Raw genomic sequence first — 12,823 nt, forward strand, 5'->3', positions numbered from 1 at the left:
TTGGTCCCTGTGATAACAATATAAGATAGTAGCTAATGGCAACCCACTCCAGTATTCTTGCCTGGAGAATACCATGGACAGAGGAGCCTGGCGAGCTACAGTCCATGGGGTCGCAAGAGTCACACATGACTTGGTGACTAAACCACCAGGTTAAAAATATTAACTGACTTGCCCAAGATCATACAAGACAAAGGGGCAGGACTGTACATCCAAATTTTTTGATGCCAAAGCCTTTCCTTAATATCATGATGTTTTCTAGGACCTTATAGTCTCACGCATGTTACCTGCTTCATCAACATTTCATCTACAGATTTGTGTTTCATAAAGGAGAATGCAGTGCTAGGGCAATGGCTCCCTCAGCAAGCTGGTGTGGTAGTCAGCGACAGAATTGGAGCGAGCAGACCATGCTTTGCTCCTTGGTGTTGCTTCTACCCTTATGTCATCCTCACCCCAGGCCAGACGAGGACTGTGAAGAGTGGGTACTCAAGAGAACTTCATATCACTGCCATGCAGGGAAAGATGAGTTTCTACTTAAAATACAGTGGTGGATTTTTTAAATTTGAGACCGAATGCTTTGGGAAAGTCACTTTGGAGAAAGTTAAAAAACAAATCAAACACAACTCTGTTTTCAAAGACCTTAAAATTTAAAGGGTGATAAGATGAAAGACACATACATATAATAGAAGGTGTATAAACACAGATACGCACTTAAGTGGCAGAAGGTCTAAACAAAGAACTATGCTGATTTTGAACAGGGAAAGATAACTATGGCTTTGGGATGAACATGAAAGAAATTCAGGAAAACCTGAAGAGAGTCATCCTGAGATAGTGAGCAGCGAGATAGTAGAAGCGGGACTTGAACTCGGGGGTTGAACAGACCAAGATTCAAAATCTACTACTTAGTAGCAACTTAACTTCTTTGAGTCTCTTGGTTTTTACATCTGTAAAATGGGGACAATAATATGTTGACCTATAGGGTTGCTGAGAGCATTACATTAATTAACCTATGTGTGCTCACACTCAAAGATGTTGAGGGAGAAGTTCTGGAACCAAGAACCAGCACAAGCAGAGGCCACCAAGCAACAAAGGGAATTTGCATCTGAGAAAACAAGCAGCCCAGGAGCACTAGAGAGGCTGAAAGACTGCACTATAGAGCCAACAGCGACGGGTGATAAGGCTGGAAATGCATGAATGACCAAGCAACAGAGCTATTTGTACAGTCAGGACTCAATCTGGTAGGCCACAGAGATGCAATGGCTTCTGAAGAACAGCATGTTATGATTTAAACTAAGTAGGAAGACAGACTGTAAGAAAAAGAGATCCAAAACAGGACTAACAGAAGGCTACTGTCATAATCACTGAGAAGTAATGAGAATCTGAACTAGATTAGTAATGATGGAAATGGGATAGAAACCAATTGTGGAAAGTATCAAAGACATACTTGACATAATGCGGGACTAATGGACCAGGCAAGAAATTAAGAAGAGCCAGGAAAGCTGAATTCTAGTCCCAAATATGAGAGATACTTGTGAGTCTTTGGAGACACATGGCAAACTATTTTCACTTTCTGAATCATAAAAATGAATTATTAACACATTGCTTAACAACTTTGTAGACTTTTAAAATGGTCTGGTTATTACACAACATTTGGGTATTGGCCTGCTCACCAGAGGAACACTTTATTCCTCATCTTATAATGCTTCAACATCTGTAATCAGAACCAATATCATTAATCTAGGTACATACTTATTGGTCCCTTAAACCTGACAAAATTTAGATATTAACTGAGTCTTAAGAACACTGAATAAAAGGACCCCAAGCAGCTCCAGAAGCCTGAGGAACTAGATTTATTACAAATTCAAAATACCTGTCACATATCTACTTTCCCGAGATAAAAGGCTTTTTCCTGAGCCAGCAGTTCTGTGTTCTTAGCTGAGCCTTAACATGTGTAAGGGATAGAGGACAGCACACTTCTCCGGATTCAGACAAATCTCTACAAATCTCAGGAAGGACCCAACAGTGATTCCTGCAAGATGTATATTCTACTGAAGCCAGGTGGCTGTCCTGTTTAATATACACTGTCAAACAGGGGATGATTTTATAAAGATTCCTGAAGAATAACTGAAAGATCACTGGACTAATATTCAGGAGACGCAGGAGACACGCCTCTATTGTTGGACAGGTCACTCCACCCAGGCCTTAATCGGTGACAAGCCCTTCTGATAAGGCCTCAGGTTCAATCAGCAATTTCTTTCTGAAAGACTGAAAGCTACTGCTATTCCAACACAAAAATACTGTAAAAGATTTACACTTTTATACTGCAAAAAAGTATATACTTATACCGCAAAAAAGAAAACACTGTGAACAGCAAACCAATTCCTGAATCTTCTTCTGTCTTTGGAGAAGGAACTACTTTTATATCATTCTTTCTTTCCTTCTCTCTGTCACCTACCTACCAACCTACCGTGTGATTTTTCTTAGATGCACAGTTCTCCATTACATAAAATGTGGATATTCTGAAGAATTTGAATCAGTGGAGAAGGGTTAAGTTAGAGACAACAACTCTTACTTGATAACCAAGAAAATCCCTGTGTGGAAACATTTCACGTACATGATGAAAATATTTAGTCTCCGTGTTCAAGCAAAGACAGATACGTAGATAGGTAGGTAGGTAGAGATATACCTGGAACTTAAGTAAGCCAGGTTTTTCCAAAAGTTCACTCTGAGAATGACGGGAAAATGGATTCTATGGCATAATTCCTGAGGAGGTAGGTAGCACAGAAATACAGGCATTGATTCTGGAGAGAGTCAGAACTGGATTCAAACCTCAACTCATTCTTCATTAACTGCAGGTACTAGCCAAGGTGGCCAATCTATCTGAACCTGTATCTTGCAGAGTTGTAAGGTATGAGTTAGGCAATGTATATAAAACACCTTGCATCTTACATAATAAATGTTACTTCAACAGATGTATTAAAATCCATCCTTCCTCCACTTCCCCTTTAATATAAACTTTCGTACAATTTAACACGGCTCCTAACATCTCATAGGAATTTTTACATAACTACTTTTCGGCTATCCTGGAAATTGGCAGGCATTTAAGGTTTCCTACAGATAGTTCTGTTTATCCATAGGGAATAAAAGGAGGCACATTTTTTGGACCTTTTCTCAATTTTGAAGATCCCTAACTAGAATATTCAGAAATCTAAGATCATGGCATCTGGTCCCATCACTTCACGGCAAATAGATGGGGAAACAGTGGAAACAGCATCAGACTTTATTTTTTTGGGCTCCAAAATCACTGCGGATGGTTATTGCAGCCATGAAATTAAAAGACGCTTACTGCTTGGAAGGAAAGTTATGACCAACCTAGATAGCATATTCAAAAGCAGAGACATTACTTTGCTGACAAAGGTCCTTCTAGTCAAGGCTATGGTTTTTCCAGTTGTCATGTATGGATGTGAAAGTTGGACTATAAAGAAAGCTGAGCACCGAAGTATTGATGTTTTTGAACTGTGGTGTTGGAGAAGACTCTTGAGAGTCCCTTGGACTGCAAGGAGATCCAACCAGTCCAGCCTAAAGGAGATCAGTTCTGGGTGTTCATTGGAAGGACTGATGTTGAAGCTGAAACTCCAATACTTTGGCCACCTCATGCGCAGAGCTTACTCATTTGAAAAGATCCTGATGCTGGGAAAGATTGAGGGCAGTAGGAGAAGGGGATGACAGAGGATGAGATGGTTGGATGGCATCACCGACTCAATGGACATGGGTTTGGGTGGACTCCGGCAGTTGGTGATGGACAGGGAGGCCTGGTGTGCTGTGGTTCATGGGGTCGCAAAGAGTCAGACATGACTGAGTGACTGAACCGAACTGAACAGTATTTGTGCCAGGTGACAATTTCAATTTATAAAAACATACAGCTATTCTACAAAGTTTTTGCTGAATTCCTAACAAAGACCCTGCTGGAGTATCTCATTGCTACAGAAAGGTCTTACTGTGCTCAACTCTGTACAAAAACAAACCTAACAACCAAAAATAGTTCATGTATTTCAAAAATGCTGTTTCCCTAATAATGATCAAAAAACATTAAACCATCTATCTTAGCTTTCCTTGTAGTATATCCAGGATCATGTTGGAAGTAGGAAGTATGCTCTTCCTGGTGGTGTGCAGAGCTCTACCTCTCTTAGCTGACACAGCACTAAAATGCAAGAGCAGATTTTGGTTCATCAGTTGCTTTTATTACTGTTGAAATGATGTAGAGTTAGCCAGAAAAGCACTATAGAGAGCAATTATAACTTTCTCACACATTGAAAACTCCAAGATAATACACTAATAATAATATACAGAAGCTACCATATTTAAATTAGACTTTATTAATGAGAGTAAGGAGAGAAGTATAGTGCTGAAAAAAGAGCACCTGAAATTATGAAATTATTGCAATAATGCTGTGTGCCAGATACTGTAATAGGCATTTTACATACAACTTGTTTCCTCTTCAATACAACGCTATACAATTATCTCTATGTTACACATGAGGAGATGAAGGTGGTGTAAGGTGAAGTACCCTGTTCAAGATCACATAGCTAGTTAGAGCAGAGTGGTTTTTTCAACCATATTTGTTGGGTTTCAAAATCCAGACCCTTTCTACTGGGCTTAGGAAAGGTGGCTATGCAAGTAAATGTCCAAAAACTTGTCAGAGCTGAAAAATATCTGAGAGGCAGGCAAAACCATTACATCTCATTGTGAATGTCTAAAACCTGAAACACATATACACAAGGCCACTCACCATGAATTCAGTGTCAAAACAGCTAAATATCACAAGAACAATAATAGCCGTCTATCTGGAGTGTTGTTATAAGAACATTCATAGACTGAAAAGTGCATTCAAGAATTTGACAAATTGAGTGTAATTTATTATGTGTTTGTTTACAAATTAAACAAGTGTGTCTGCAAATTAAACAAGAGAGCTTACAAGTTTTTCTCTTGTAGACTTTTAAGTTTTTCTTGAGGTTCTTATCAGAAGACAGAAAAACACACTAAGCATGTAACCTTTCAAAAATAAAAGAAAATTTCACTTTTATGAATTTAAAAGTGTCTTTTAAGAATTTAGGGAGAAAGGTCATGCCAAAGCACAGAATACACACCGCAGAGCTGTGTGAATTAAGTCTGAAGGCAGAGGTCTCTGACCCAAGTGTGCAACTACAGTCTAGCATGAAACTCTTTCCTTCCTTGACTTGCTCTTTTGCCATTAAGATGACTGATGCTCTTAATCTCCCAAACTGCTGAACTAGAGTCTAATATATTGAAATCTCAACGTAAAAAATAAAATCATTATTGTACTTTTTTTTCCTTCACAGAAAGACTTCAATGTTTCTCAGCCCAATATTTTATTTTTAGGTGTTTATTTTAAGAAAATTTTCATATAAAGTTATCAATCTTGAACTTGATCCACTCTTTTAAAAGAAAGAAAATTAGTTCTTTAAGACCTGTAGAGCTACCACAGGAGTGCACTGAATTCTGTCAGCCTGAACAGATTAACTTGCTAATGAAAGGCAGAAACAAAGTCCATATTCAGGTGTGAGATCAACTACAGAACAACTTATATTGTCATCCATAATGAAATAATATGCTTACCATAAAAAGTGAGGTACCCAAAGAGTGCAGATATAAAATAAATGAGAAAACTTAGAGCAATTGCTGTATTGGTTACATTCTGCATCCTTTTCTTAGAAGGGCTAAAAGACAAAAATGGCAAAATGAGAATCAGAGAGAGACACAGGTTTGATCCCTAGGTTGGGAAGACCCCCTGGAGGAGGGCATGGCAACCCACTTGAGTATTCTTGCCTAGAGAATCCCATGGACAGAGGAGCCTGGCAGGCTACAGTCAGTCCATAGGGTCACAAAGAGTTGGACACGACTGAAGTGACTTAGCACCATCTGAATTAATCTAAATAAATAGATATAAGGATTCCTTAATCACTCAAGCCCTGATTCATTAATAACTACACAACAGAATTCCTGATTTTAAATTACTGTGCAAAGGATTATGCTTCCAAGAAATATTCTCAACTTAGACAGAACTAACACCTAGAATCAAGTGATAGGAGGGAAGGGATTCATGGAGGCGAATATCATTCAATCTGAAAGTCCTAGAAGTCAAAAGAAGCAATGAATACATTTAATATATTCCAGGATTCTATAGTACCTTTGAAGTTCACAGTATATGGGCAGTATTGAGGTGTGGCATAGAAATGAAAAAGCCATGGTTGGTATGGCATAAGCACTCTGAAAAAAAAAAAAATTTAAGATTAAATTACTAAATTGTACTCTGTTGAAACTACTATTTCATTTGAAAATAAACTCAGTTTTTTAAAAAATAAATTTAGCTATATTTCATTTTTCATAAATCATCTGTTTATAAAACACGTTGTTGTTATTAGTGTTAAATGAGACACACAGTTATGGTCACTAGCAAGTATTTTACTTGATAGGTGGATTGTCTGAAATATTTCTTGGCTGCTTCTATCCATGTTGTTTTTACTACAGTCACTACTGCTTCTATATTATTTTGGTAAGATAAAAATAATTTAGGTAAGATAAATAACATTTAGATAAAATCAAATATAATAAAATTTTAGAAATGATCTTATTATAATTCTCAGTCTTTCCTAATGTAAGTATTAGGAAATCTTAAATATATCTTACTACCCTAAGCAGCATTAATACTTACGCTTTTGAACCAGCTTTCACCAAGTCAACCTAAGTACCCACTTATTCTAAGAGAATAGTGAATGTATTAATACATTTTAGCATTTTTGGAGAAGGAAATGGCAACCCACTCCAGTGTTCTTGCCTGGAGAATCCCAGGGATGGGGAGCCTGGTGGTCTGCTGTCTATGGGGTTGCACAGAGTTGGACACGACTGAAGTGACTTAGCAGCAGCATCTTTAGGGTCTCTTTCAATGGGATTGAACATGATTTAGTCTAGACCAACAAATTCTTGGTGATCCACTGGAATATACGATCACAAGTTGTTGCTGTTTTTAAATTTAGAATAATTAAGAACCAGAGAAAGTTACAAAGCAAACAAAAGTTACCATCTAAGTGAAAATACTGTCTTTACAAGTGGATGGTAATGATTTACTTTCTCTTTTCTACTCCAAAAAATTTCTCCTTAACTAATTTAAGGCTCTTTAGCACAAGAAGTTCCAAATGACTGAAGACCTGTCTTCAGACACAAGACCTCCTCCTAAAATATCTGAAGAGAGCTGGGAGGAAGGAAAGCTGGATATTTCCCAAGGCTAAATTAGGGGAAAGAGTGTTCAATTCACAAACTTTCTTTCATATATTTCTCAGTTTCCTGACTTATTAATTACCCTACCTAAATCTTTAAGACATGCGGAAGCCATTACTATGCAAAAGATGTGGTAATCTCCCTTGTGGGGCCAGACAGACATTTCTCATTTTAAAACTGGGGAGTAAGGGAGTTCCCTGATGGCCTAGTGGTTAGGATTCTGGGCTTTCACAGCCATGGCCTGGGTTCAATCCATGGTCAGGGAACTGAGATCCCACAAGCCATGAAGCACAGCCCCCCAAAAAAACAAAAACAAAAAACCTGGGGAATAAAAAGGAGAATTTTGCATGGAGGAGTTATCACACTAAAATGCTATACTAATAGAGTTGCACATGAGTGGAGGGTATTCTAGCGTCTAGGACCTCCACTTTAGAGAATCAAAAACTGTACATGAAGAAGCCTACAGCAACAAGGAAGACATGGAGCTCTTCTAGAACGGTTAAAGTAGAGATCATCCAGATCACAGTTTCCTGTCTCCTCTGCTGATGCTTAGGGGCTCCTGCAGGCATTTCCAGTATCGTAGGGCTCTCGGAGAAGGCAAGGGGACTTGGTCTTTCAGCTTCTGCTATAGGCATCACAAATTTTAACTTTGGAATGTCAGCCAGGAGACACATTGTCAGTGCTCAATTGCTGGTCCAATCATGAGGCTGTTTAGCCACAGACCAAGGTTCTACTCACAGGGGAGGAGTTTTTGATATAATTGGCTATTTAGCTTTACAAGTCCAGAGGGCAACAGGAAGTCTGTATCCACAGAGGACCTTATTGGCCAGACCAGACATTCGGTAAATGTGTTCTTTTAGGCAGTGGCCCATTTAAAACAGGCTCCATTTAAAGGCATGCCAAAAAAAAAAAAAAGGTGGCTGTTTCATAATGGGCCACCCTGTGTTAAATAATATTATTCTTCTGGTAAGCAACCCTATACTTAGCACTTTCATGAAAATTAATTAGTTACAGGTACAAAGACCTAAGAGACTCTGTTACACAAATCTCTTAAAACTTGAAATGTGAAAAATCAACCGAAAGTATCTGTTAATAACTTACACACCTCTTTGGAGAAATGAAAGAGCTTTGGTTTACAATCATCTGTAGCACTTGAAATCTGTTTAAGAGGATTGAGGGGAAAGAGAGAAACCAACAGTTATTAAAAGTTAGAACACTTAGGGAAAAAAAAAAGAGAGAGAGAGATGAATTTATTATTACTGGGCTCTCAAATAAAAATATTTCAAAACAAAGTTCCAAAATGCAATATAGCCATACTTTTTTATTAATTAGGCAAAAACCATTATTAGTCCAAAAATTTTAGTTTAAAATAAAACAAAAAGCTAGAAACAAACTGTTACCTGGAAATACTGTTCTACATAATTTAATGTCAGAGGACAAGGGATGGACCATTTTTTAATTATTACCTGTAAAAATAAGTAGAATCAGATTATTTCTTACAAATCTCATGACAAGAAATTGATTTCAAATAGGTCAGCATTTTTTCAATTAATCTTAACACTATAACAAATAATATGCAAACAGAACTATAACAAATAATATGCAAACAGAAGATATTTTATTTATGGGATTTTCCCTGGTTAGAATGGGGTCATCATTTGACATGTGCCCTATAGTGAGGGAGGGTGGGGGTGCTGTGTATCTATTCAGTGGAGATCTCCCCCACTGAACATTGAGAATACTCTCCTGACAGCTTTCAAAACTCCAATAGTATCAAGGCATTAAAAGAAAATGCAGCTCAGAATGGGAACATGATGTTCCCCTATACGGCTATTTGTGGACCTGGCATCAGTAGCAGATAGAGAAATATTAATAGCAGTTTTAGAAATGACCACAGGCAGATGCAAAGGGGGAGGGATGGCTGATGCATGGGCACTGTTTTTCCTCGTTGTTCTAAGACTTATGTTATTTTGTTGTATGTGGATGAATCTGGCAAAGAATAAGAGCACAAAGCTAAGGAACTAGAGATGATAAAATGAATTTTTTAAAAAATTCAAAGAAATCCAGGAGAATGCTACTCCCCAGAAACAGTCAGTGAAAATGGTTAGGATTTTACTCTTAACTGTGGGCATCCTGTTCCTAGACCTCCAGTGGAGTTGTGCCAGCATCACCATTGTTGTGGTTGTTTCAGGGCACATAATTATTCCGTAAATCCTTGCTCTGGGCTGAAACCCAGCAAACAAAAGGGCAAGGGGGAATAAAGGAAGCATCTGTCCTTTGTAGCAGACAAGTAAGTAAACACTACTCCTATTTGCTATCTATCTAGTTTTGTTAACTAATTCAATCAAAATTTTATATAGTGATAAACTGAAAAAAATATACTTTCAGGATTAAGTTAATGAGTGAACTGAAAAATTACTCTTATTTAAAACTCACCAAGGGAAAAAAAAAAGAACTATAATGATAATTGAGCAAGTTGCTTTGACATTTCTAGGTAAGTTTTTCATATGAAATAAAACTAAATAGACAATTTATTAGGAGGAAAAAAATCAAAAGCAATAATTTCACGATTTTTTTCTGATATGTTTCCCCAAAGCGGGTGAGGATGGGGTGGGGTAGAAGGTTGTTGCTGGTCTCTCCAGCCCTGCTCCAAACCCAGCATCTCACATTTCCTCCTCACTACTAGTGGAGGCAGTAGCAAGAACCATTTACTGATCATGTACCAGAGACATTGATAAAGGTCGGTATGTGAGCCACTTCATTTTATCAGCTGTTGTCACCAGACTTGCAAATCCAAATACTTCAAAACAATGCTCCAAAATGCAATGTAATTATTATTTTTTGTTAATAAGAAAATACCACTTCTCAGCCTTCTGGCTAAGATCAAGTGTAGAAAATATCATTAGCAGCCTGAATTTATATTAACATAAAATTCAGTTACTAGAGCTTATTTCTCTGCAGAGACCCACCTCAAGCCCAAGCCCGGGGGGAGACAGAAGTGATGTCCTAGAAAGCAGAAGTACAGGACAGGCATGGAAGATACCCCATAACAAAGGGTAACAGGAGGTCCTTGCTCAGGCTGAAGGCAGAGCACAGTAAGAAGATCCACCCAGGGGTTAGAAAGAAAAAGAAAGAAAAAAAAGATTAAGCATCAGAAACACTTGCTCACTTGCACAGAAGGCCTTTCCTTCTTCTCTCTGCTCCAAGACCTTCCCATCTTTCAAGGCTCAGCTCAAATTTTATTTCCCTCCACATCCTTCTTTATTCTAGCTGTTGGTGATCATTCTCTCTTCTCAACTCTTATAACTTCTATTCTGAAGCAGATATATCAACATTTAACTATGTATTAACTATGTTATTCTCTATTTTTTTTCTAACAAATTTACCTTATTTTCCCAACGAGATGGACAGATCCTTACAAGTAGTATCCTAGTTAAACTACCACAACTCTGATGACTAACATAGTGCACAGAAGAAGGAAAGCCAAATCTAACCAAAATCCATTCAGATGGCTCTCTATTTTCATTACTTACTAAAATGTTAGTTCTAATATTAGTATTAGAATACCAATCTGTTATTATTCTGTCTCAAGACAGAACTTTTATTTATTTATTTATTTGCTTTTTCTATTCTTTGTGCTTTTTATTTATTTATTTTTTTAATTTAATTTTATTTTTTAACTTTACAATATCGTAAGAACTTTTAGAAACACTGTAAATTTGTGTTCAAAAACAAAGCAAAAAAGATACCATCATGCTGAGCCACTGTTACAACAAACTTTATTTTTAAATTTTTAGATATTTCAGCTGGAGAAAAAATTTATGTCAAAAAATTTTAAGCAAAATAAATATCTGGGCTTCCCTGGTGGCTCAGACAGTAAAGAATTTGCCTGCAATGCAGGAGACCTGGGTTTGATCCTTGGGTTGGGAAGATGAATGGCTACTCATTCCAATATTCTTGCCTGGAGAATTTCATGGACCGAGGGGTCTGGCAGGCTATAGTCCACAGGGTAGTAAAAAGTTGGACACCACTAAGTGACTAAGTGTAGGTTTTGATTTGCATTGTTGGAGAGCATAATTTAAGCAAATAATAGTTTTATGGGCCAATTTTTAAAAATTTAATAATAAATGCTACATAGATTTACAAACACATATTGATACTTTCTTGGGCTCCAAAATCACTGCAGATGGTGACTGCAGCCATGAAATTAAAAGATGCTTGCTTCTTGGAAGAAAAGCTATGATGAACCTAGGCAGCATATTAAAAAGCAGAGACATTACTGACAAAGGTCGATATAGTCAAAGTTATGGTTTTCCCAGTAGTCATGTATGGATGTGAGAGTTGGACCATAAAGAAAGCTGAGTGATGAAGAATTGATGCTTTTGAACTGTGGTGTTGGCAAAGACTCTTGGAGTCCCTTGGACTGCAAGGAGATCAAACCAGTCAATCCTAAAGGAAATCAGTCCTGAATATTCATTGGAAGGACTGATGCTGAAGCTCCAATAGTTTGGCCACCTGATGCAAAGAAGTGACTCACTGGAAAAGACCTTGATGCTGGAAAAGATTGAAGGCAGGAGGAGAAGGGGACGACAGAGGATGAGATGGTTGAATGGCATCACCGACTCAATGGACATGAGTTTGAGCAAGCTGTGGGAGTTGGTGATGGACAGGGAAGCCTGGCGTGCTGCAGTCCATGGGGTCGCAAAGAGTCAGACATGACTGAGTGACTAATCTGAATTGATTGATAAAAATGGGGCTTCCCTGGTAGCTCAGGTGGTAAAGAATCTGCCGGTAATACAGGAAACCCTGGTTCGATTTCTGGGTCAGGAAGATCCCCTGGAGAAGGGATAGGCTACCCACTCCAGTATTCTTGGGCTTCCTTGGTGGCTCAGATGGTAAAGAATCTGCCTGAAAAGCAGGAAACCTGGGTTCAATCTCTGGGTTGGGAAGATCCCCTGGAGGAAGGCATGGAAATCCACTCCAGTATTCTTGCCTGGGGAATCCTCATGGACAGCAGGCTTCTCTGGGACTGAGCAACTAAGCACAGCATAGCGATAAAAATAATTAATGAAAAAAGGTACAATGGAAAAAAAAATCCTAATATTATCAGGATTAATATTATTATTAAACATTAATAACATTTAATGTTTATTAATGTTTAATATTAATATTAAAATAATAAAAATTGGAATCCTTCAAAAAAATTGGGGTTACTATATACGTGTTTCCTTTCCTTAATCACTATGTATTTTAAAACTAACAAAAGAGTCTATAATAAATTCAAGCATACGTCATTTGATTGTGCTTTAGTTTACTGAACTTCACAGATACTGTGAAGTTCTTTCTTTATGGATTAAATGTTCATGGCAACCCGGTGTCAAACAAGGCCATTGGCACCATTTTTCCAAGAGCATTTGCTCACATCGTGTTTCTGTGTCACATTTTGGTAATTCTCACAATATTTCAAACTTTTTCATTACAATCATATTTGTGATAGTGATCAATCAGCTGTGCTCCGTGATCTTTGATG

The 12,823-nt window shown here is 37.7% G+C and overlaps 1 protein-coding gene across 2 annotated transcripts in view; it reads right to left on the reverse strand.

Annotated features, from left to right (window-relative positions):
• The window catches only part of SLC38A6 (solute carrier family 38, member 6), a 70,564-nt gene that overhangs the window by 2,927 nt on the left and 54,814 nt on the right, over positions 1-12,823 (reverse strand). For both annotated transcript variants that reach the window (XM_010847652.1, XM_010847653.1), the window contains 4 exons: positions 8,694-8,759; positions 8,399-8,452; positions 6,206-6,285; positions 5,635-5,735 (listed from right to left, as the gene is read on the reverse strand). In XM_010847652.1, coding sequence (XP_010845954.1) covers positions 5,635-5,735; positions 6,206-6,285; positions 8,399-8,452; positions 8,694-8,759 — 301 coding nt within the window. The remainder of the gene's footprint in view (positions 1-5,634; positions 5,736-6,205; positions 6,286-8,398; positions 8,453-8,693; positions 8,760-12,823) is intronic.

Source organism: Bison bison, unplaced genomic scaffold, assembly GCF_000754665.1.
Source record: "Bison bison bison isolate TAMUID 2011002044 unplaced genomic scaffold, Bison_UMD1.0 scf7180017864254, whole genome shotgun sequence".
NCBI lineage: Eukaryota > Metazoa > Chordata > Mammalia > Artiodactyla > Bovidae > Bison > Bison bison.